Raw genomic sequence first — 26667 nt, forward strand, 5'->3', positions numbered from 1 at the left:
TGTTTTTGCAGAGGTGCCCAGAACATAACAGTTTAGAAGCATATACGTATAAAGATACACAACATATCCCTCCAAACTGCCAATATCCCAAACCCCTCCTTTAAAGTGCAGGCATTGTACTTCCCATTTCCAGTACTCAAGTCTGGCTATATAAAATAACCGGTTTCCCTGAATCCCTTCATTAAACATTACCCTGCTCACACTCCAACAGCTTATCAGGTCCCAAATACCATTCGTCTCCATTCACTCCTATCTAACATGCTCATGCATGCTTGCTGGAAGTCCAAGCCCCTCGCACACAAAACCTCCTTTACCTCCTCCCTCCAACCTTTGAGGACAACCCCCTAATATGTAACAATATAGAATATGTAACAACAAAATGCAAGGAGGCAGAGGAAAGGTTTGTTCCCAAAGGCAACAGAAATAATGGAAAGACCAAAGCGAGTCCTTGGTTTACCTGAAGGTATAGAGAGGCAAAAACTAAGTGCACCAGAGAATGGAAAAGGTACAGGAGGCAAAGGACCCAGGAATATAAGGAGATTAGTCGAAGAGCCAGAAACCAGTATGCACAGATAAGGAGGGAGGCCCAGTGACAGTACGAAAATGACATAGCATCAAAAGTCAAGTCTGACCCAAAACTGCTGTATAGCCACATTAGGAGGAATACAACAGTCAAAGACCAGGTGATTAGGCTCAGGAAAGAAGTTGGGGAACTCATAAGAAACAATCAAGAGTTAGGTGAGGAGCTCAACACAAGATTTAAGGAAGTATTTACAGTGGAGACAGGAAGGCCTCTGGGAAGACAGAGCAGAGGAGGACACCAACAAGGAACATACCGACAGGTGTTGGATGATATACACACAACTGAGGAGGAGGTGAAGAAGCTGCTAAGGGACCTTGATACTTCAAAGGCAATGGAACCGGATATCATCTCCCCATGGGTCCTTAGAGAAGGAGCAGAAACACTGTGTGCCACTAACCACAATCTTCAACACATCCCTTGAAACTGGGCAACTACCTGAGGTATGGAAGACGGCAAATGTAGTTCCCATTTTCAAAAAAGAGACAGAAAAGAGGCACTAAACAATAGACCAGTGTCACTGACGTGTATAGTATATAGTCATGGAGAAGATTATCAGGAGGAGAGTGGTGGAGCACCTGGAATGAAACAAGAGTATAAACACCAACCAGCACAGATTCATGGAAGGCAAATCCTATGTCACAAACCTTCTAGAGTTTTATGATAAAGTAACAGAAGACACAAGAGAGAGGGATGGGTTGATTGCATTTTCTTGGACTGCAAGAAGGCCTTCGACACAGTTCCTCATGAGAGATTAGTCCAGAACCTAGAGGATCAGGCGTGTATAACAGGAAGGGCACTGCAATGGATCAGAGAATACCTGACAGAGAAGCAACAACGAGTTATGGTACGTGATGAGGTATCACAGTGGGCACCTGTGACGAGCGGGGTCCCACAGGGGTTGGTCCTAGGACCAGTGCTATTTTTGGTATATGTGAATGACATGATGGAAGAGATAGACTCAGAAGTGTCCCTGTTTGCAGATGATGTGAAGTTAACGAGGAGAATTAAATCAGATGAGGATCAGGCAGGACTTCAAAGAGACGTGGACAGGCTTGACACCTAGTCCAGCAACTGGCTTCTCGAATTTAACCCCACCAAATGCAAAGTCGTGAAGCTCAGGGAAAGGCAAAGAAGACCGCAGACAGAGTATAGGCTAGGTGGCCAAAGACTGCAAACCTCACTCAAGGAGAAAGATCTTGGGGTGAGTATAACACCGAGCATGTCTCTAGAAGCACACATCAACCGGACAACTGCTGCACATATGGGCGCCTGGTAAACCTGAGAATAGTGTTCCGATGCCTTAGTAAGGAATCGTTCAAGACACTGTACACTGTGTATGTCTGGCCCATACTTGAGTATGCAGCACCAATTTGGAACCCACACTTGATCAAGCATGTCAAGAAATAGAGAAAGTGCAAAGGTTTGCAACAAGGCTAGTTCCAGAGCTAAGGGGAATGTCCTACGAAGAAAGGTTAAGGGAAATCGGCCTGACAACACCAGAGGACAGGAGGGTTAGGGGAGACATGATAACGACATACAAACTACTGCATGGAATAGACAAGGTGAACATTGACAGGATGTTCCAGAGATGGGACACAAACAAGGGGTCACAATTGGAAGCTGAAGACTCAGATGAGTTAAAGGGATGTTAGGAAGTATTTCTTCAGTCATAGAGTAGTCAGGAAGTGGAATAGTCTAGCAAATGAGGTAGTGGAGGCAGGAACCATACGTAGCTTTAAGATGAGGTATGATAAAGCTCAGGAGCAGGGAGAGAGAGGACCCAGTAGCGTTCATAAAGAGGCGGGGCCAGGAGCTGAGTCTCGACCCCTGCAACCACAATTAGATGAGTACAGACAGACAGACAGACACAGACACAGACACAGACACACACACACACACACACACACAAATGGTAACTAACACACACACACACACACACACACACACAGAGACAGACACACACACATGGATTCATGGAATTCAAATCCTGTGTCACAAACCTACTAGAGTTTTATGACAAGGTAACTGAGGTAAGACATGAAATGGAGGGGTGGGTTGATTGCATTTTCTTGGACTGCAAGAAGGCCTTCAACACAGTTCCTTACAAGAGATTAGTACAAAAGCTAGAGGATCAGGCACATATAACAGGAAGGGCACTGCAATAGATCCGAGAATACCTAACAGGGACACAACAGCGAGTCATGGTCCGTGATGAGGTATCACAGTGGGTGCCTGTGACAAGTGGGGTCCCACAGGGTTCAGTCCTGGGACCAGTGCTATTCTTGGTATATGTGAATGACATGATGGAAGGGACAGTCTCAGAAGTGTCCCTGTTTGCAGATGATGTGAAGTTAACGAAGAGAATTAAATCAGATGCGGACCAGACAGGTCTACAAAGAGACCTGGACAGGCTGGACGAGTGGTCCAGCAACTGGCTCCTAGAATTTAACCCCACCAAATGCCAAGTCATGAGGATCGGAGAAGGGCAAAGAAGACCACAGACAGAGTACAGGCCAGGCGGCCAAAGACTGCAAACCTCACTCAAGGAGAAAGATCTTAGGGCGAGTATAATACCAAGAACGTCACCAGAAGCACACATTAACCAGATAACTGCTGCAGCAAATGGGCGCCTGGCAAACCTGAGAATAGCGTTCCAGTACCTCAGTAAGGAATCGTTCAAGACTTTATACACTATGTACATCATGCCCATACTGGAGTACACAGCACCAGTTTGGAAACCACACCTGGTCAAACACGTCAAGAAATTAACCCTTTCAGGGTTGGTGCCATACTAGTACGCATAAATTCTAGCTCCTTCAACTCTAGCGAGAGAAAGCTGGTAGACCTACATATGAAAGAATGGGTCTATGTGGTCAGTGTGCGCAGTATAAAAAAAATCCTGCACCACACGGTGCATAATGAGAAAAAAAAACTGACAGTGCTTTTGGTTTAAAACAGCGATTTTGATGTGTATTTTCGTATGCTATTTATAGTTTTATTCTAGTTTTCCTGGTCTCATTTTATAGAATGGAAGACATGTTACAGAAATTGAGACGATTTTGATTGGTTTCACAATGAAAAGTACCTTGAAATTGAGCTGAAAGTAGCAATGTTCAATTTTTGCCCAAGTTCAAAAGTAAACAAAACATGCCACAAGTCCAATACACGTCAACTGGTGAGTCTAATATTGTTTCACAAGTGCGCTGATATTATTTATACCATTTCTACACTAATGCAGTAGTCTGCATAACAGTAAATCTTCTGTTTTTTGTGAGAATAAAAATTCAAAGCGGAAAACAAAAGAAATATAACAGAGGTCTGGGGATGTGACTAATGAACAGAGGAAATGTACACACATACAAAGGGATGCATGCTTTGTATTTCGCTGCATTTACCAATATGTTTTGAGTTCAATATTCAAAATCAGTGCTCCATTCCTATGGCATTTTCTAGGAATTTAAACTGTGTAAAGATGGTACCAAGAATTTATTACATGTTTTAACACCATTCCTATTATTTAGTGATTAATTATAATCCTACATCATGATAGCAAATGTTAATAATCTAAAAAAAGTGGAAAATTTATCAGAGAAAACTTACCAACTGTGTAGATAGGTTTTCGGAAGGGAACAATGCCAAAGCTATACTGAAACACACCTCGGCCAATAAACATACATGGAGCCAGACCAATGACTTTCTGAAGACTATTTTGAAATCGACGTAACAGAGAACCCTCAGGATTAGTTATCTGGTCATAGATCTCATTTTCACCAAAGGAAAACATTGGCACAAGTGAAGCACTGAAATATAGAAAACAAAACTTGTGACTTCTTTCCACTTTCAATCCTACAAGTAGAAAGCAAGTTAATAATGTACCATGAGTCGATAGGGTGGGAGGAGAGGCTGGTTCAAAATACTATCATGAAATGTTTTTTCTAGCAACATTGAACTAGAAAATTATGTATTATTTGTAGAAGAGAACACCTATCAATATTTATCTTAATGAATTTTATGAAATAATGATAACAAATATACATAATCACAAAATTATCAACATAGTTAATACAAATATGCACACAAGAAAACATTTATCAATGTATTCAGGGAATCCAATTAGCTGAACTTGAATCCTGGATGTGGAAAGTATAGTGCATAGAATCTGAAGGTGTGGGAATATCCACACTTGGAGAGGCATCTGAACGGTAGTATCACCCCAACGATGGAGTGAGTGATGGTGAAAGTGTTTCTTCTTTTTCCGGGTCACCCTGCCTAATATGTGGGTGCATGCAGCACACAAGATTGATGGACTGAACACATCGACTCCAGGCTGAGGGACTGATTACCTCATACTCCTCCTCTCCTTACGCCTTCCTCTTTGTATTGGACTGATGAAGCCACTGTGTGGCGAAACGTTTCCTGAATAAAGATTCCCATATGCTGCATGAGTGTCTTAATCTTCAACTTGTCGGTTTTTCAAACCATTCATCACACACACACATGTATTATGCACAGGTTGATAAGCACAGTATATTTAAGAACCTCATTGTCTATCCTGGTTTTCATGTATACAAGTTTCTGTATATAGGAGTGTGTTTCAGTTCTATGATGCTTTCAAGTTAGATTCAACATAAAGTACAATTAACCCATTAACTGTGACATGCCTACTAAGAAAATTCCTGTGTGGGGCAAGATTTTGAGATAAAAAAAAAAATCTTACAGAATGAAAGAGTGCATTTTTAAGTATCGAATAAGACTACAATGAGTCTAATCTGATGAAACCTTAGGATTTTATGGTGTTGATGTTGGCAAAAAGATGATCACTCGCTGGCAATAGAAGTGTAGATGGTCCAGTGATATTTACATTTTACAATTTATTGATGCCAAATTATGATCATTATTCAGTTTTTGAATTGCTTTTTAACCCTTTCAGTGTCCGTCCCATAGATCTACGGCTTTACGTTCAGGGTCCAAACCGTAGATCTACACCATGGGTTCAGCTCACTCTGATAAACTGTGAGTGGTAAATTTGGGCCTAGATATGAGAGAATACATCTATGTGGTATGTGTGCACCACATAAAACAAATCCTGCAGCACACTGTGTATAATGAGAAAAAACCGAGACCATGATTTTCGATTAAAACAGCGACTTGCAGTGTTTTTTCGTATGTTTTTTATAGTTGTATTTGTGATTTCTTGGTCTCATTTGATAGAATGGAAGACATATTACAGAAATAGAGATGATTTTGATTGGTTTTAGCACTGGAAATGGCTTGAAACTGAGCTCAAAGTAGTGGAAATGTTAAATTTTGGCCGATGTTCAAGAGTAAACAAACGACCTCACACGTCTGATACACACCAGCTGGTGGGTCTAATATACATTCACAAATGTGGTGATGATATTTATACAATTATTACAATATTGCATAACAGTAAATCTTCTATTTTTTGGTGTGAATAAAAATTCATTATGTGAATAAAAAATCAAAATGGAATTTATTTGTAAAGCCTCAAAACGTAACTAATGAACAGAGGAAATGTTAGTTTAGTGCCAGGAATACCTACATTGTTTATTCTGGACCCTATTTTGAACTTAGTGTTAAATTGGCCAAATTACCAATTTCCAATCACTTTATTTTGTAATTGAAACAGTTGAGTTGGCTATTTCTTGTGCTCAATCGATAGAATAGAAGTAATACTAGTGAAATAGCTAAGAATTTGGTCGACTGGAATAATGTAATTGGCCTAAAATGGGAGTCAAAGTCGGCCAAATCGCCGATTCGTAAATATTGCTGACACATCAAAATTCGCGAGAGCATAATTTTGTCAATTTTCCATCAAATTTCGTACTTTTTGTTTTATTACCTTCACCAAAAGATTCTCTACCATTTCATAAGAAAAAATAATTTTTTTTTTTTTAAATTCTTGGACACTGGGGCACCACTTCAGATTTTGGCCTTGGACCCTGAAAGGGTTAAAATTTAAAATGTGTACACTAGTGTCTTATGATACCAGATGCATTTCAAGGTACTTTAGCACTTCAAACGTGTGGCAATGGTCAGTCAAACATTGCTCCACACAGAATATGGTATAAATTGGTGTAAATAATTTTTTTTTTTCAACAAGTTGGCCGCTTTCTACCGAGGCAGGGTAACCCAAAAGGAAAGAAAATCCCCAAAAAGAAAATACTTTCATCATCAATCAACACTTTCACCTCACTCATACATAATCACTGTTTTAGCAGAGGCGCCCAGATACAACAGTTTAGAAGCATTTATAAAGATATATAACATATCCCTTCAAACATAAAGATATATAACATATCCCTTCAAACTGCCAATATCCCAAACCCCTCCTTTAAAGTGCAGGCATTGTACTTCCCATTTCCAGTACTCAAGTCTGGCTATGTAAAAATAGCTGGTTTCCCTGAATCCCTTCACTAAATATTACCCTGCTCACGCTCCAACAGTTAGTCAGGTCCCAAACACCATTCGTCTCCATTCACTCCTATCTAACATGCTCAAGCACGCTTGCTGGAAGTCCAAGCCCCTCGCCCACAAAACCTCCTTTACCCCCTCCCTCCAACCTTTTCGAGGACGACCCCTACCCCGCCTTCCTTCCCCTACAGATTTATATGCTCTCCACATCATTCTACTTTGATCCATTCTCTCTAAATGACCAAACCACCTCTTCATCCCTCTGACTAATACATTTATTAACACCACACCTTCTCCTAATTTCCACACTGATTTTTCTGCATAATATTTACACCACACATTGCCCTTAGAGAGGACATCTCCACTGCCTCCAACCGCTTCCTTGCTGCAGCATTTACAAGCCAAGCTTCACATCCATATAAGAGTGTTGGTACCACTACTTTCATACATTCCCTTCTTTGCCTCAATACATAATGTTTTTTGTCTCCACATATACCTCAATGCACCACTCCTCTGTTTTCCTTTATCAATTCTATGGTTACCCTCATCCTTCATAAATCCATCCACTGACATGTCAACTCTCAAATATCTAAAAACATTCACTTCTTTCATACTCCCTCTCTCCAATGTGATATCTGATTTTTCTTTATCTAAATAATTTGTGATTGTGTGCGAGTGAGGTGAAAGTGTTGAATGATGATGAAAGTATTTTCTTTTTGGGGATTTTCTTTCTTTTTGGGTCACCATGCCTCGGTGGGAGACGGCCGACTTGTTAAAAAAAAAAAAAAAAATTATACCCTCATCGCCTTAATCTTATCTATGTGCACTTTCAACTTTCTACCTTTACACACCCTCCCAAACTCATCCACTAACCTTTGCAACTTTTCTTCAGAATCTCCCATAAGCACAGCATCATCAGCAAAAAGTAACTGTCAACTCCCATTTTGTATTCGATTCCCCATAATTTAATCCCACCCCTCTCACGAATATCCTAGCATTTACTTCTTTTATAACCCCATCTATACGAGGATAGTGAGGCTCAAGTTAGAGTATGTAGGAAAGAGGGAAATTATTTCCCAGTAAAAGTAGGCCTTAGACAAGGATGTGTGATGTCACCGTGGTTGTTTAATATATTTATAGATGGGGTTGTAAGAGAAGTAAATGCGAGGGTCTTGGCAAGAAGCGTGGAGTTAAAAGATAAAGAATCACACAAAGTGGGAGTTGTCACAGTTGCTCTTTGCTGATGACACTGTGCTCTTTGGAGATTCTGAAGAGAAGTTGCAGAGATTGGTGGATGAATTTGGTAGGGTATGCAAAAGAAGAAAATTAAAAGTGAATACAGGAAAGAGTAAGGTTATGAGGATAACAAAAAGATTAGGTGATGAAAGATTGGATATCAGATTGGAGGGAGAGGGTATGGAGGAGGTGAATGTATTCAGATATTTGGGAGTGGAGGTGTCAGCGGATGGGTCTATGAAAGATGAGGTGAATCATAGAATTGATGAGGGGAAAAGGGTGAGTGGTGCACTTAGGAGTCTGTGGAGACAAAGAGCTTTGTCCTTGGAGGCAAAGAGGGGAATGTATGAGAGTATAGTTTTACCAACGCTCTTATATGGGTGTGAAGCATGGGTGATGAATGTTGCAGCGAGGAGAAGGCTGGAGGCAGTGGAGATGTCATGTCTGAGGGCAATGTGTGGTGTGAATATAATGCAGAGAATTCGTAGTTTGGAAGTTAGGAGGAGGTGCGGGATTACCAAAACTGTTGTCCAGAGGGCTGAGTAAGGGTTGTTGAGATGGTTCGGACATGTAGAGAGAATGGAGCGAAATAGAATGATTTCAAGAGTGTATCAGTCTGTAGTGGAAGGAAGGCGGGGTAGGGGTCGGCCTAGGAAAGGTTGGAGAGAGGGGGTAAAGGAGGTTTTGTGTGCGAGGGGCTTGGACTTCCAGCAGGCATGCGTGAGCGTGTTTGATAGGAGTGAATGGAGACAAATGGTTTTTAATACTTGACGTGCTGTTGGAGTGTGAGCAAAGTAACATTTATGAAGGGGTTCAGGGAAACCGGCAGGCCGGACTTGAGTCCTGGAGATGGGAAGTACAGTGCCTGCACTCTGAAGGAGGGGTGTTAATGTTGCAGTTTAAAAACTGTAGTGTAAAGCACCCTTCTGGCAAGACAGTGATGGAGTGAATGATGATGAAAGTTTTTCTTTTTCGGGCCACCCTGCCTTGGTGGGAATCGGCCAGTGTGATAATGAAAAATAAAATATATTCTTCAATGTAAACACTAAATTGTTCATTCTATTTTTTGCTGCTTTGGTCTTCTAACGATATGCATAAGAATACTAAAATTCTTAGCTGGCTGATCTAAAACTACTGGACAAACTAATTAGAATACAGTAACAACTGAAGATTCTGAAATCAATTGTTTGGGTATCTGTATCACTTTGGTGTAATAAACAACAGCCAAAACAAGCTTACCCATGTCTGAGAGCCATCTTGCAAAAACCTTTGCGCTTGTTGAGGTGCAAGACGACTGTCCCTGGGTGACAATCTAGCGATTCTTTCGCACCACCAACCACCAAGCAAAGAGCACGGCCAGACCCTTCCTGACCCAACAGGTAGTCCATGCTCTCTCTAGTAGCACTCACAGCACCTAAAACAAAGGCACAAAAAATAATCTTATGGTAATAAGGTAAAAATCCTTAAAACATGGTTTAACACCAAACTTTAAAGATTTTACTTTACACCTTGAATGTGCAATAACAGTAAATATCATCATTAATACGCTAAACTTGAAAAACAAGAAAGCTGAACTATTTCAATTGTTTTCTAGAAACTTCACTTTATGATAATCGATACATACTGTACGAACGTATTTGCATAATGAATTAATGTGCCGTACAAATTTTTCATTTACAGCAACGCAAACTCAGCATTTGAATGTAATCTTGGTAAAATTAGCCTAATACCTGTATAATGGAGCTTAATCCTACCCAATCTATTTAAGGTCCATCTAAATTTAGTCAGTATTAAACATCAATATAGCATAAATTAGTGATATTTAGACTTATTTTGAAAAGCTATTGCAAAAATAAATTTGCCTTCACCTTATTTGGCAAAACAATGATTGTTGAAGGAACCAGTCTTGAAAATTCAGCTTAAAAAGCACAACACAAGCAAATAACTATGATGCAGAACAAAATAGATCATATATTAAATGCAGAATAAAGCTAAATTTACACATTCACAGGGTATGTCAGAACATGACCAATATATAAGTGGAACAGACTTCTTCCTACATATGCCATGCGTGCCATAAGAGGCGACGAAAATGCCGGAAGGAAGGGGCTAGTAACCCCTTCTGTATACATTACTCAATTTAAAAAGAGAAAATTTAATTTTTTTTTTTAGATCATGCTGCCTTGGTGGGACATAGCTGGTTTGTTAAAAAAAATGTACAGGTTTCCCTCCACATTTGCGAGGGTTAGGGGATCAAGAACCTCATGAATGTTGAAAAATCATGAATGTTTAGTGCACAAATATATTAAAAGGACACAAGTGCAACTAATGTGACATTTTATTGTGGCAACATTTTCGGAGAGCGAAATGTTGCCACAATAAAATGTCACATTAGTTGCACTTGTGTCCTTTTACTTTACATATTGTCGGTAATTCTACCAACTTTATTACACAAATATATTGTAGGGAAATATAATAATAGCATTTACTTGGCCTAACAATACTCCTTCCTTAACCTATTGTACCATGAACAATCATAAAACACATGAAAACATCGTAAAATATTGTACTAGTGCCAGCCCTTTGGTAAAGAAGGCGAGAAAGACTATAGAATTCAAGAAAGAACTCATAGCAGAGAACCAAAGTGAAAGATGAAAAGAGGGGAGAATGTGCCTTCTTCAGTGATTCTCAGTGATTCTACGATATGTACGATATTAAAGCAGCACTATTCGATAAAGGCTACAGCGCCAGCCAGCGATAAAGTGTAGCATTAACAGTGTAGCAAGTAAGTTAAGCTATTAATCGACAGAAAAAAGACAGCATGAACCTAACTCCTCCAATGATGCTGGAGATATATAGGGCTACTGAGAACACAGTCACCTCTGCTAGTCTTCACCACCACTATGTATGGCTTATGCTCTCAGTGGTCCTTATACACATCACCACCACAACACCACTCATTATTAATATTGTTATTAATGTTAATAACGAGTGGTTATTACTGTTAATATTATTATTACTGTTATTTTATTTTATTTTTTATTATCACACTGGCCGATTCCCATCAAGGCAGGGTGGCCCGAAAAAGAAAAACTTTCACCATCATTCACTCCATCACTGTCTTGCCAGAAGGGTGCTTTACACTACAGTTTTTAAACTGCAACATTAACACCCCTCCTTCAGAGTGCAGGCACTGTACTTCCCATCTCCAGGACTCAAGTCCGGCCTGCCGGTTTCCCTGAACCCCTTCATAAATGTTACTTTGCTCACACTCCAACAGCACGTCAAGTATTAAAACCCATTCGTCTCCATTCACTCCTATCAAACACGCTCATGCATGCCTGCTGGAAGTCCAAGCCTCTCGCACACAAAACCTCCTTTACCCCCTCCCTCCAACCTTTCCTAGGCCGACCCCTACCCCACCTTCCTTCCACTACAGACTGATACACTCTTGAAGTCATTCTGTTTCGCTCCATTCTCTCTACATGTCCGAACCACTTCAACAACCCTTCCTCAGCCCTCTGGACAACAGTTTTGGTAATCCTGCACCTCCTCCTAACTTCCAAACTACGAATTCTCTGCATTATATTCACACCACACATTGCCCTCAGACATGACATCTCCACTGCCTCCAGCCTTCTCCTCGCTGCAACATTCATCACCCATGCTTCACACCCATATAAGAGTGTTGGTAAAACTATACTCTCATACATTCCCCTCTTTGCCTCCAAGGACAAAGTTCTTTGTCTCCACAGACTCCTAAGTGCACCACTCACCCTTTACCCTTCATCAATTCTATGATTCATCTCATCCTTCATAGACCCATCCGCTGACACGTCCACTCCCAAATATCTGAATACATTCACCTCCTCCATACTCTCTCCCTCCAATCTGATTCCAATCTTTCATCACCTAATATTTTTGTTATCCTCATAACCTTACTCTTTCCTGTATTCACTTTTAATTTTCTTCTTTTGCACACCCTACTAAATTCATCCACCAATCTCTGCAACTTCTCTTCAGAATCTCCCAAGAGCACAGTGTCATCAGCAAAGAGCAACTGTGACAACTCCCACTTTATGTGTGATTCTTTATCTTTTAACTCCACGTCTCTTGTCAAGACCCTCGCATTTACTTCTCTTACAACCCCATCTATAAATATATTAAACAACCACGGTGACATCACACATCCTTGTCTAAGGCCTACTTTTACTGGGAAATAATTTCCCTCTTTCCTATGTACTCTAACTTGAGCCTCACTATCCTCGTAAAAACTCTTCACTGCTTTCAGTAACCTACCTCCTACACCATACACCTGCAACATCTGCCACATTGCCCCCCTATGATATGCCTTTTCCAAATCCATAAATGCCACAAAGACCTCTTTAGCCTTATCTAAATACTGTTCTCTTATATGTTTCACTGTAAACACCTGGTCCACACACCCCCTACCTTTCCTAAAGCCTCCTTGTTCATCTGCTATCCTATTCTCAGTCTTACTTTTAATTCTTTCAATAATAACTCTACCATACACTTTACCAGATATACTCAACAGACTTATCCCCCTATAATTTTTGCACTCTCTTTTGTCCCCTTTGCCTTTATACAAAGGAACTATGCATGCTCTCTGCCAATCCCTAGGTACCTTACCCTCTTCCATACATTTATTGAATTTTTATTCACACAAAAAATCAGGAGATTTACTGTCATGCACGACTACTGCATTATTACTGACTCACGAAATCGTTATGACACGATTGCAAACAAACCATACCACAGGTGGGGTTTGATCCAGCGGTCAGTCTCTCAAAACTCCAGACCGTCGCATTACTGCATTATTATAATAATTGTATAAATAATGTCAGTGCATTCATGAATATGTATTAGACTGGCCAGTTGGACACATATTAGCCGAGTAACGTGATTAGTGTCCACTAGAATATTGACAATAATAAAATATTTCTGCTAATCTGAGCTCAGTTTCAAGTTACTTCCAGTCCTGAAGCCAACCAAAATCATTTCTATTTCTGTGAAAGATCGTCCATTCTTTCAAATGAAACCAAGAATCAAACCATATAAACCACCTGGAAATACACTGCAAAATTGCTATTTTAAACCATACATACAATCACAGTTTTGTTTTCCCCATCATGCACTGCGTGGGGGCAGGATTTTTTATATGGTGCACTCGCCGCATAGACTCATGCTCTCATATCTAGGCCAAAATTTACCTCTCGCAGCTTATCTGCGTGAGCTAAGCTCATCAAGTAGTTCTATGGCATGAACCCTGAGCTCAAAACCATTGTATGTACTACAGCACTGACCCTGAGCTCAAAACCAGAGTACACATACCATGCCACTGACCCTGAGCTCAAAACCGTAGTACTACGGCACTGACCCTGAGCTCAAAACAGTAGTACGGCTCTGACTCAGAAAGGGTTAACGATTGGCTTATTTTGTTACCTAGGCACATGCTATTCTTTAAGGTAAGCAAAGGATTAAACAGCATATTAAAGATTCAACAAAATATTACATTTAAAAATATGTGAGCCTTTGAAGTGTACGGTATAGCAGTGATGTAACCAATACTGGAAAAAGATCACAAAAAAGAAAACACGGGAAGGCTGTGATATTACATCCTACAAATCAGTGTTATGCATGCTTCACGAGTGGTAGCAGATCAACACCGCAGAATTTCCTGCTCATTTACTCTTTTCTTCAATTTCACATTTCCCTTTGCAATTAAATCTTTTCCAATTTCTTGTACTTGTCTTTTTTTTTTTTTTTTTTTTTTACATTTCTCCTTCCACATATAACTGATGAGGCAATCTTAAAGTTTCTGCATAAACTTGCTGCAGAGCTAGCAAGTGGTGATCCCTTCCTATACATGATAGTCAATCAAAATTTTAATGCCAATGTTACATGCCTACAAGGTCAATAGTCAAAACTCTTGAGAAATTGGAACATATGAAGAATTTGAGAACCAGGCAAAGCTGTGGTCAAGGATGGCAGTTTCTGAATGGTTTACTGCACATCTGTTCAAAAATTTCCCTTACATTGATTCTCATATATTGTAGTTCTAATTTTGTTGATTAAAATTAACTAACTGGAATCATGAGAAAACATGCTACAATATTTTATAAAGCTAGCAAATCCAAAGCATGCATGCCCAGTAGGGTGAATTCATTATATTAATTAATTAATACTCCCTTAGAGAGGATCTCCTTGATAGTGAAGTGCTGCTGATCCAAGAAAAGAGTTACTCTTCCCTGCCTTAGATTATTATATTCACAACAGAGTGCTAAACAAGTAGGGGTTATACAGTGCCTAGAGAATGGAAGGTTATCAGATATGATCCAAGAAGGCATCATATCTGATAACCTTCTGATCAAACTCGATTGCCTATTTCCTAAGAACTATACAACCCCATACAGGTTTAAGTCTCCCTATGAATAATAATAATTCAAAGACCTACTCTAGCCTTACTTTAATAAATCATGGAAATACTATTGAGTGACACACATTAAATAGGGCCATCCATGTTTACAAATGGTACTCGTGTATGACAATACTAACCAGAAGCCATGAAGAACTCTCTGTAGAAGGGGAGGAAAAAATGGCCTTCCAAAGTAAGCAGGTGAGGAGTGAATCCCGGGAAATTCTGTTGTGATAGATGCATGAATTAATAATGAAGCGAGTTGTCAATAAATGCATTCCAAATGTTACTTTAGTGTACTAACCAGTAGCCATGAAGAATTCTCTGTAGAAAGGAAGAATGATTTGAGCTTCCAGTGTTAGCAGGTAAGGTGTGAATCCTGGGAACCTCTGTGGTAGCAGTGCAATAGACAAAAGCTATATATTAGCAAGCACTACAAGCTTAACTTGGCTGAAATGGAGGAACACCTTCAACCAAGCACATGTCAGTTATCCAGAAAATTTGAAGACAATTTAGGAGTGACATGCAGTTATTATAAAATGTAAAACCGTTAAGAGCAACACGTCTAAAACTTTACGCCAAGCTCATGAGTGCTGCCAACTATTTAATGATTCCTACAATGATTCCTAAAACAACTGACACTTCCTAACACCAACGATGCCAAACTGAATAACTCTGCAATACTCAACAATGTATACAGAGCACCTGAATTTTCATACCAAATACAGGCATCTCAAAGAAAATGACTATTTTCACATGATTCATTTACTCCCTTATGAAAATCTTTTGAATATTGTACCTCTTAAAATCAGAGTTCATACTTCAATTTGTTAATATTCTTCTCAATTATTTAAACTTGTATTTGACACATTTCTTCATTCACTCTTCAGCTGTTATGAATGAGACTTTCCAGGATCCTACAATGGCTTCTTTTATATCAATCCAAGGGCTTGGGATAATTCATAAGTTGCACAATCATAGCTTGCATTTTCAAAACCCTGCAATTTAAATTTACCTTTTCATTTCCAATAGTAGCGCACAATTACAATTAACACTTTCAGGGTCGAGAGGCCCTCTCCTAAACTCGTTCTCAGGGTCGAAAAAAAAAAAATCTTATGAAATGATAGAGAATCTTTTCCCAATCATAATGACACCAAAAGTATGAAATTTGATGGAAAACTGAAGAAATTATGCTCTCGCGAAGTTAGCAGACTCGACGATGTTCACGCATCGGCAATTTCGGACACTTTGAGCCCTATATTCGGCCAATTTCAGTGTACTAGTTGACAAAAGTCATATCTATTTCGCCAGAACTCCATTTTTTCTATCGAATGAGTACAAGAAACCACCCATTTACCGATTTCAAGTATCCAATAAAGTGGTCAGAAATTGGCAATTTTGCCATTTTCACACAAATTTCAGAAGATGCCAATTTCCAAATAGGGTCCAGAATAAGCAAGAGACATTCCTGATACTAAAATAACATTTTCTCTGTTCATTAGTCATGTCCCCAGGCCCCTCTTACATCTCTCTTGCTTTCCACTTTGAATTTTTGTTCTCACAAAAAATAGAAGATTTACTGTTATGCAGAAATGGTTATGTAGAAATGGTATAAATAATATCAGTGCACTTGTGAAAGAATATCAGACTCACCAGTTGACGTGTATTGGACGCTTGGCATGATTTGTTTACTTTTGAAATTTGGTAAAAATCAAACATTTCTGCTACTTTGAGCTCAACTTCAAGGTACTTTTCATTATGAAACCAATCAAAATCATCTCAATTTCTGTAATGTATCTTCCATTCTTATATAAGAGTGTTGGTACCACTATACTTTCATACATTACCTTCTTTGCCTCCATAGATAACATTTTTTGTCTCCACACATAGCTCAAAGCACCACTCACCTTTTTTCCTTCATCAATTTTATGATTAACCTCATCCTTCATAAATCCATCCGCTGACACGTCAACTCCCAAATATATTATCTGAAAACATTCACTTCTTCCATACTCCTCCTCTCCAATTTGATATCCAATTTTTTTTTATCTAAATAATTTGATACCCTCATCACCTTACCGGGAAGTAGTCTCCCTCTCTTCTACACACCCTAACCTAAGTCTCACTATCCTCATAAAAACTCTTTACAGCATTTAGTAACTTACTACCTATTCCATATACTTGCAACATCTGCCACATTGCTCCCCTATCCACTCTATCATATGCCTTTTCTAAATCCATAAATGCAATGAAAACTTCCCTACCATTATCTAAATACTGTTCACATATATGCTTCAATGTAAACACTTGATCTACACATCCCCTACCCACTAAACCTCCTTGCTCATCCGCAATCCTACAATCTGTCTTACCGCTAATTCTTTCAATAATAACCCTATTGTACACTTTTCCTGGTATACTCGGTAAACTAATTCCTCTATAATTTTTACCATCTCTTTTGTCCCCCTTTCCTTTATGTAAAGGTACTATACATGCTCTCTGCCAATCCCTAGGTACCTTCCCCTCTTTCATACATTTATAAAACAAAAATACCAACCACTCCAACACTATATCCCCCCCTGCTTTTAAAATTTCTGTCATGATCCTGTCAGTTCCAGCTGCTTTACCCCCTTTCATTCTACGTAACGCCTAATGCACCTCCCCCACACTCACATCTTGCTCTTCTTCACACCTAAAAGATGGTATACCTCCCTGGCCAATGCATGAAATTACCGCTTCCCTTTCTTCGTCGACATTTAAAAGTTCCTCAAAATATTCCTGCCCTCTATCCAATACCTCCATCTCCCCATCTACTAACTCCCCTACTCCATTTTTAACTGACAAATCCTTTTGTTGCCAAGGCTTTGTTTAACTCACTCCAAAATTTTTTCTCATTTTCATTCAAATTACTTGACAGTGCCTCTCCCACTCTCATCTGCTCTCCTTTTGCACTCTCCCACCACTCTCTTCACCTTTCTTTTACTCTCCATATACTCAGCTCTTCTTATAACACTTCTGCTTTGTAAAAACCTCTCATAAGCTACCTTTTTCTCTTTTATCACACCCTTTACTTCATCATTCCACCAATCACTCCTCTTTCCTCCTGCACCCACCCTCCTATAACCACAAACTTCTGCCCCACATTCTAATACTGCATTTTTAAAACTATTCCAACCCTCTTCAACCCCCCCCCCCCCACACACACACTACTCATACTTGCACTAGCCCACCTTTCTGCCAATAGTTGCTTATATTTCACCCAAACTTCCTCATCTCTTAGTTCATACACTTTCACCTCTCTTACTTGTTGCCATTTTCCTCTTGTCCCAGCTACCTCTTACTCTAACTGTAGCTACAACTAAATAATGATCCAATATATCAGTTGCCCCTCTATAAACATGTACATCCTGGAACCTACCCATCAACCTTTTATCCACCAATACATAATCTAACAAACTACAGTGGACCCCCCGCTTTACAATCAGCTCCCAATGCGACCAGTTATGTAAGTGTATTTATGTAAGTGCGTTTGTACGTGTATGTTTGGGGGTCTGAAATGGACTTATCTAAGTCACAATATTCCTTATGGGACCAAATTCGTTCAGTAATGGCACCTGAACATACTTCTGGAATGAAATAATATCGTAAGCCGGGGCTCCACTGTACTTTCATTAATTGCTATATCATACCTAGTATATTTATTTATCCTCTTTTTCATAAAATATGTATTACTTATTATCAAACCTCTTTCTACACAAAGCTCAATTAAAGGCTCCCCATTTTCATTTACCCCTGGAACCCAAAATTTACCTACTACTCCTTCCACAATATTTTTACTAGATACGAAGTATTATTGTCCCTGTTGGTATCTCAGGGTGTAACATTTGTGTTTACGGGAAAATGAAATTTCCTTGACGTTTTCCTCAATTAATGAAAGTTATATCTGGTCCCTATCTAGGTTAGGAAGTGAAGATCAACTGTGATATCAAGATTTGGAAATCACTTAGCCAAGATACTGAAACATTAAAACAAGTTGCAGCCATAAGGTCTTGTAATACATAAGATTTAAAACATGAAAACCAACAATACATAATATACATAACACATCATACTTAATAGCTACTGTATTAAATCCTGAAGGATCAAGGTCAGCATCTGAATACTGTACAAGGAAGCACACCATTTACAGGTTACAATATGAAGAAAAAATCCTATTACATATTACATCGGTGCTTCCGTAGACAGCTAGAGCTCTCCTAATAAAAATGGCCTTTTTTCTAAAGTCAGAGATGACAATGAAAGATTATACAAATTTTTACACAAATTACATAAATTATCAGCATGCACCAGCACAGGTAATTAGGGTTGTTAAAGCCCAGAAAACTTAAGAGAATTCCCACCTTACTAAAGTTAGTTCCCTCTGTGGCAAAATGACAAAATGCTCCAGCAGAGAGGATGCCATGAGGATGGTAGCCCATAATATAATTTTTTGAAGGATCAAGCTCAGCAGTCTTAATAAGATGGATCGGAAAGAAGTCTCTGTAGTGTTTCCACAAGAAACACCCCCTCAGCCACTCCAACCTAAAACATAAATAGTACATTAAATATCTCATTAGTTGGATAATTATTATTGACAAATGATGGGCACAACAAACATGCCATTAGGTGGATAACTATTTAGCACCAAGTGTGAGATGCAGATATTAATGCAAGCTTATATTAAGTTAGGGTAAGATATAAACAGCTATTGGAGGATAGATGGGCTGATGAGAGCATAGGCAATGGGGTCGAAGAGGTATGGGATAGGTTTAAAAATGTAGTGTTAGAGTGTTCAGCAGAAGTTTGTGGTTACAGGAAAGTGGGTGCGGGAGGGAAGAGGAGCGATTGGTGGAATGATGATGTAAAGAGAGTAGTAAGGGACAAAAAGTTAGCATATGAGAAGTTTTTGCAAAGTAGAAGTGATGCAAGGAGGGAAGAGTATATGGAGAAAAAGAGAGGGGTTAAGAGAGTGGTGAAGCAATGTAAAAAGAGAGCAAATGAGAGAGTGGGTGAGATGTTATCAACAAATTTTGTTGAAAATAAGAAAAAGTTTTGGAGTGAGATTAACAAGTTAAGGAAGCCTAAAGAACAAATGGATTTGTCAGTTAAAAATAGGAGAGGAGAGTTATTAAATGGAGAGTTAGAGGTATTGGGAAGATGGAGGGAATATTTTGAGGAATTGTTAAATGTTGATGAAGATAGGGAAGCTGTGATTTTGTGTATAGGGCAAGGAGGAATAACATCTTGTAGGAGTGAGGAAGAGCCAGTTGTGAGTGTGGGGGAAGTTCATGAGGCAGTAGGTAAAATGAAAGGGGATAAGGCAGCCGGGATTGATGGGATAAAGACAGAAATGTTAAAAGCAGGTGGGGATATAGTTTTGGAGTGGTTGGTGCAATTATTTAATAAATGTATGGAAGAGGGTAAGGTACCTAGGGATTGGCAGAGAGCATGCATAGTTCCTTTGTATAAAGGCAAAGGGGACAAAAGAGAGTGCAAAAATTATAGGGGGATAAGTCTGTTGAGTATACCTGGTAAAGTGTATGGTAGAGTTATTGTTGAAAGAATTAAGAGTAAGACGGAGAATAGGATAGCAGATGAACAAGGAGGCTTTAGGAAAGGTAGGGGGTGTGTGGACCAGGTGTTTACAGTGAAACATACAAGTGAACAGTATTTAGATAAGGCTAAAGAGGTCTTTGTGGCATTTATGGATTTGGAAAAGGCGTATGACAGGGTGGATAGGGGGCAATGTGGCAGATGTATGGTGTAGGAGGTAGGTTACTGAAAGCAGTGAAGAGTTTTTACGAGGATAGTGAGGCTCAAGTTAGGGTATGTAGGAAAGAGGGAAATTATTTCCAAGTAAAAGTAGGCCTTAGACAAGGATGTGTGATGTCACCGTGGTTGTTTAATATATTTAAAGATGGGGTTGTAAGAGAAGTAAATGCGAGGGTCTTGGCAAGAGGCGTGGAGTTAAAAGATAAAGAATCACACAAAGTGGGAGTTGTCACAGTTGCTCTTTGCTGATGACACTGTGCTCTTGGGAGATTCTGAAGAGAAGTTGCAGAGATTGGTGGATGAATTTGGTAGGGTGTGCAAAAGAAGAAAATTAAAAGTGAATACAGGAAAGAGTAAGGTTATGAGGATAACAAAAAGATTAGGTGATGAAAGATTGGATATCAGATTGGAGGGAGAGAGAATGGAGGAGGTGAATGTATTCAGATATTTGGGAGTGGACGTGTCAGCGGATGGGTCTATGAAAGATGAGGTGAATCATAGAATTGATAAGGGGAAAAGGGTGAGTGGTGCACTTAGGAGTCTGTGGAGACAAAGAACTTTGTCCTTGGAGGCAAAGAGGGGAATGTATGAGAGTATAGTTTTACCATCGCTCTTATATGGGTGTGAAGCATGGGTGATGAATGTTGCAGCGAGGAGAAGGCTGGAGGCAGTGGAGATGTCATGTTTGAGGGCAATGTGTGGTGTGAATATAATGCAGAGAATTCGTAGTTTGGAAGTTAGGAGGAGGTGCGGGATTACCAAAACTGTTGTCCAGAGGGCTGAGGAAGGGTTGTTGAGGTGGTTCGGACATGTAGAGAGATTGGAGCGAAACAGAGTGACTTCAAGAGTGTATCAGTCTGTAGTGGAAGGAAGGCGGGGTAGGGGTCGGCCTAGGAAAGGTTGGAGGGAGGGGGTAAAGGAGGTTTTGTGTGCGAGGGGCTTGGACTTCCAGCGGGCATGCGTGAGCATGTTTGATAGGAGTGAATAGAGACAAATGGTTTTTAACACTTGACGTGCTGTTGGAGTGTGAGCAAAGTAACATTTACGAAGGGATTCAGGGAAACCGGCAGGCCGGACTCGAGTCCTGGAGATGGGAAGTACAGTGCCTGCACTCTGAAGGAGGGGTGTTAATGTTGCAGTTTAAAAACTGTAGTGTAAAGCACCCTTCTGGCAAGACAGTGATGGAGTGAATGATGGTGAAAGTTTTTCTTTTTCGGGCCACCCTGCCTTGGTGGGAATCGGGCAGTGTGATAATAAATAAAAATATATTTTATTAAGTATCTAAGAAATATTAAAATTCTTCTTCTTTCAACAAACTGGCTGTATCCCACCAAGGCAGGGTGGCCCAAAAAGAAAAATGAAAGTTTCTCTTTTTCAGTTTAGTAATATATAAAGAAGGGGTTACTGGCCCCTTGCTCCCGGCATTTTAGCTGCCTCTTATGACACGCATGGCTTATGGAGGAAGAATTCTGTTCCACTTCCCCATGGAGATATTAGAACTGTATTTAACTTAATGAAGCTTCCTCTCAACACAGACAAGGTACACTAATTCTCCTTTATTCTGTAATGCATACTAGTAGATCTCTGGCCAAATAACGTTTCAACACTCACCTCCTGCCACCCCTGTTGCAAATGGTGCGATCTCCAATAAACCATGTTAAGTAGCAGAGAGTAACCCACCTGTAATGTTTATAGTGATTTAGTTCATGACATTTCCATTAAAGAATCACAAGAAGGAAGGTAACTAAGCATAAATATTAAAATTTGACATGAACCTAAAATTCAAGAAGTGAAAGCTGCATTTCTACTTGCATTCCTACAATCCTCATCCAAAATATCCACTACCTCCAACACTACCCTGGCAACCACCTCTAATAAGTCAGATACAAATAATAATTTTTTGGATGATTATTTTGATTTCAGTGTTGTTTCTTTTAACTTTCATCTCTGTCATCCCTTGCATTACTTTCACTCTTTACAGGTGCATCTGTACCCACCCTCTAATTTAAAAAAAATTATAATACCTATTGCAGATTCATTCATGGTGCCAGGGTTTTCAGGAATGTAACCCTTTTGATTATGGTTTCACTGTATACAGAAGACTTCAGTTGCAAACATCTACACTTATGAGCCAATTTATTGTTTATGACTGGCAATATGCAATATTAACCTGTGTGAAACATAACCAACCTTTGTAATACCATTTTAAAAAAAACAAATTGAAACCTTGGTAATGCAACTGGTTTGTAAATTGAATGCCCTGTACTGGAATTTTCATTCCTGAATGAATCTGATTATAAGATGGAAGACTATAGGAGGGTTTAATTTAGTGCAAAGTCTAAGTGACACTTTTTTGAGGAATGTATCAAATACACAAAGGATAACTAACTGCTATTTTCTGAAGTACTGAAGCATTATCAGAATTATTAAGAGTGCTAGTTGGAGTAATTAATAGCAGTAAATATATTGTACTATAATACAGATCACATTACTGTGAAGTGGAAATACTGTAGCTCTGCCCATGCATGTTACACATATTTGCCTCAAGTGATATTAAATTGCCACTACAACATTTCTATTACATATTTACATTTTACTACTGAAAAGCAGAATTGAAATTAAAAAATTTCAACATACAAGCTGGAAGAAACATTATCATTACTTACCAATATTTGGTATAGAAGAAGAGGTATAAAAGAAAGAACAGGGAACCGGCCCCCATGAAGAGGAATGTTGACATCCAAAAGAGAACAGCAAATGTCTGCAACCTCCGATTGAGGGGAATGTTGAGAGGAGCAAACTGCGGTCCATAGGTAATACCCAAATTAAGAACACGACCTAGTGCTCCAAACACCCAGGGCAACCTGTTAAATAATCAATGCAAAGGATTGTCAAATATAAATCCATGATATTTATACCTTAATCATAATTATGATATTTGTACCTTTATCATAATTTATTTACAATGTTTCAAGCACAGCATACCATATATGATGTAAACGTAAATCTACAGTATATTATGTTACCTTGCTCTCACACCTACATGTAAATTAAAAACCACTTTGCTCAATTTGCTTTTATCCAACAAGTACATACATGTAAACCTGCTGGATGTTCAGGCCTCTCAAACACAAAGCCTGATTTACTCCCTCTTACCACTCCTGGGATGACCCCTACCTCTCCTACATTCCACCCTAGATTTATGCACTTTCTTCATCATCCTATCATTCTCTGTCTCTAAATGCCCAAACCTCAGCTATCTGAATTATACACTTGGCGACCCCAAACCGTCTCTTAGTATTTTCGTTCCGAATCTCCTCTACATAATGTTCATACCACACACAGCTCTCAAACAAGACACCTCCACTGGCTGTGAAATCATGAGCAGGATAATTACACTGGCCAACAATGGCTTCAGTTCACGTTCAACAACACGAGTTTCTAACTAATTTTGGTGCCGGCAGCTTGCCACAGTTTGTGAATGCTGAATTCAAATCCGAACTTAGTTTTGCTTTAACACATACAGTTTCTGAAATTGAACCACATGGTGAATGATTTCATCAAGACATAGCCATTATGAAGAAGAGATATTAGGGAAACCTGATGATCAGTTTGATGGCCGACTGTTGCTAGACACTGGTGCAGGAGATACATACTAACCACAAGCAAAAAAAAAAGCCTGAAACCCATGATGAAAATATGCTTGTATGACTATAAAAATTGGTTATTTTTGTTATGCATATATATAAAATGAATTTACATTAAGAAAGGTCAGTTTCTATCATTGCATGCACCAATATCTATGCATAGTATAATACCTATGATTGTCAGGTTACATACTATATCATGCAATTCTTTAACCTTAAATAGCCAAAATATTGATCATAAGATTTTGAAAAACCTTACATGATAGAGAATAAAGCTCAGATTTGTGATCAGCATATCAAATTTAGCTTAAAAGAACCAAAATGAATTCTGAACTGGATAAAATGTAAAATATGGTGGCTAGTATTAAAATTTGACACATTCAATATAACAAAGAAGAAAACAGGACAGTTTCAGAATGTTTTAATAATATGTACTCGAAGAAAAGCTTATACAGTGGTACCCCGAGTTTTGTACAGCTCCCAACTCGAACAATTATGTAAGTGTATTATTGTAAAGTAAAAGGACACAAGTGCAACTAATGTGACATTTTATTGTGGCAACGTTTCGCTCTCCAGGAGCTTTGTCAAGCCGTTACAAACGGCTAGACAAAGCTCCTGGAGAGCGAAACGTTGCCACAATAAAATGTCACATTAGTTGCACTTGTGTCCTTTTACTTTACATATTGTCGGTAATTCTACCAACTTTATTACAAGTGTATTATTGTAAGTGTATTTTTGGGGGTCTGAAATGGGCTAATCTAATTTATATTATTCCTTATGGGAACAAATTCATTCAGTAACGGCACTCGAACAGCCTTCTGGAACGAATTATGGTTGAAACTCGGGGTACCACTGTACTGTATATATTGTATTTACAAATCTAACTTCACTATATACAGGGCAGTGCAACATACAGTGCAAACCTTAAAAAGATATTTAATAATTCTACTTAATTACAGTAAACCCTTCATATAATGGACTAATTGGGGAAAGCGCATGGCCAGTAATGGCAGTTGTGGTGGATAGAGAAGAGAGACTTTTGTCGTGACTAACAATAGGCGACAATTCTGTAGCCAACAGACTGTCAACTATTTCCAAATCGAGTGATCCTGGAGTTTTTGTATTACTGTAAACCCTCCATGTTATATGGAGGGTTTACTGTAATACAAATTTACAAAGAAATACAAAATTAATGAAGCTTAACTTCTAACACAAACACACACAAAAAATACTCTACATACTTGTCAAAATGCTCCTCTATCTTATCCTTCTGTAAGGTAGACCGTTCTTCTGGAATCCTCCTGTTGTATTTCTTCAGATTTTCCTCCTCCTCTTCTGTCAACTTATCTTTAAACTTTGAGTCTTCATTTGCCTCTAATTTAGTTTTTTCCTTTTTTCCTTCCTGCTCAACAATTTCTTTAAATTTACTTCCAATGAGTTCGGTCTGGCTCTCTCTATCACACAATAAGACTTCAATTTTCTGAGGGTCTGCAAAAATATCTTTATTTTTATTATTTAAAGAAATATCTATATCTTTCTGACTGTTTGAGGTGATGTCCAACACAGTCTTACTACTTGGTACAATATCTTCAATTTTTTGAAACTTTGCAGAAAGCTCATGTTTCTGGCTGGTTACCGAAACTTCCTCGACTTTCTGACTGCCTGTTGAAGCATCAGCTGTAAACTTGTCAATCAGAAGTGGGAGATTGATGCCAGGATGAGATGTCCCACTGCCATTGACCTCTGCATTCATTGTTACTGTTGGCAGACCTGCCCCTGCAAGGTAAAATTGGTCAAAATTCAAACTGCTGCTAATTTATGGCTATTGTGAATGCAGGAATGTACAGTATGTTCCAATCAGTGTACCTATTTTCAAACAAAAGGTATGAAACTTATAACCTATTTTCCTATAGAAATCAGCAGCAATACAATAAATGGTTATGGGTCATATATGCTCATAATAGCACATTTTAAATACTCTTATATCTTAGGAACCTTGTTTGTAAGTGCAGATGCTTTTAACCCAAATGTTCGTATTTTTAGATATTCCACAGCAACAAGACACTGGTCCAGTGGCTATCTCTCTCAGACTAATACATCACTTGATTACAAGATGATGCTCATGAATTATCTGACTTTGTGATTAGATATAAAATTCTTAGATAAACTTGTGGTACTGCCTCTCTCTAACTGATAATACTGTATTAACATTAATCTCACTTTCTACACACCCCTTACAATATTAACTGAGAAAAATATTGCAATTAAGACAATATATCTGACATTAGGTTTTCTGCTCCAAATAATTTACCCCTCAAATTATACTGTAAACTAAAACAACAAAGGTTTAGAGAAAGGGAATAAAAAAAGTAGCTCTTCAGTTTTAGGACTATCAAATACATACTACAACGGTAACCAAAAATATAGATTTAAAAACATCAATATTTACCAAAATTGCATTGCTGCCCTTTTTTTTTTAACCAACATTTACAGTACAGTACTTTACTACTGTCCAGTAA

General features: G+C 38.8%; 1 protein-coding gene across 7 annotated transcripts in view; it reads right to left on the reverse strand.

Annotated features, from left to right (window-relative positions):
• Positions 1–26667, reverse strand: part of LOC128697408 (2-acylglycerol O-acyltransferase 1) — a 126793-nt gene that overhangs the window by 10866 nt on the left and 89260 nt on the right. For 5 of the 7 annotated variants that reach the window (XM_070094197.1, XM_070094198.1, XM_070094199.1 and 2 more), the window contains exons 2-8: positions 25390–25924; positions 23168–23365; positions 22113–22181; positions 19091–19271; positions 14831–14915; positions 9494–9668; positions 4184–4383 (exon numbers count right to left, since the gene is read on the reverse strand). In XM_070094197.1, the coding sequence (XP_069950298.1) occupies positions 4184–4383; positions 9494–9668; positions 14831–14915; positions 19091–19271; positions 22113–22181; positions 23168–23365; positions 25390–25924 (1443 nt within the window). Of the gene's footprint in view, positions 1–4183; positions 4384–9493; positions 9669–14830; positions 14916–14994; positions 15080–19090; positions 19272–22112; positions 22182–23167; positions 23366–25389; positions 25925–26143; positions 26254–26667 lie in introns of those variants that run through there. The other 2 variants (XM_053789029.2, XM_053789028.2) reach the window with 2 other exon arrangements.

This window comes from Cherax quadricarinatus, chromosome 44 (genome assembly GCF_038502225.1).
Source record: "Cherax quadricarinatus isolate ZL_2023a chromosome 44, ASM3850222v1, whole genome shotgun sequence".
In the NCBI taxonomy this organism is placed as follows: Eukaryota; Metazoa; Arthropoda; class Malacostraca; order Decapoda; family Parastacidae; genus Cherax; species Cherax quadricarinatus.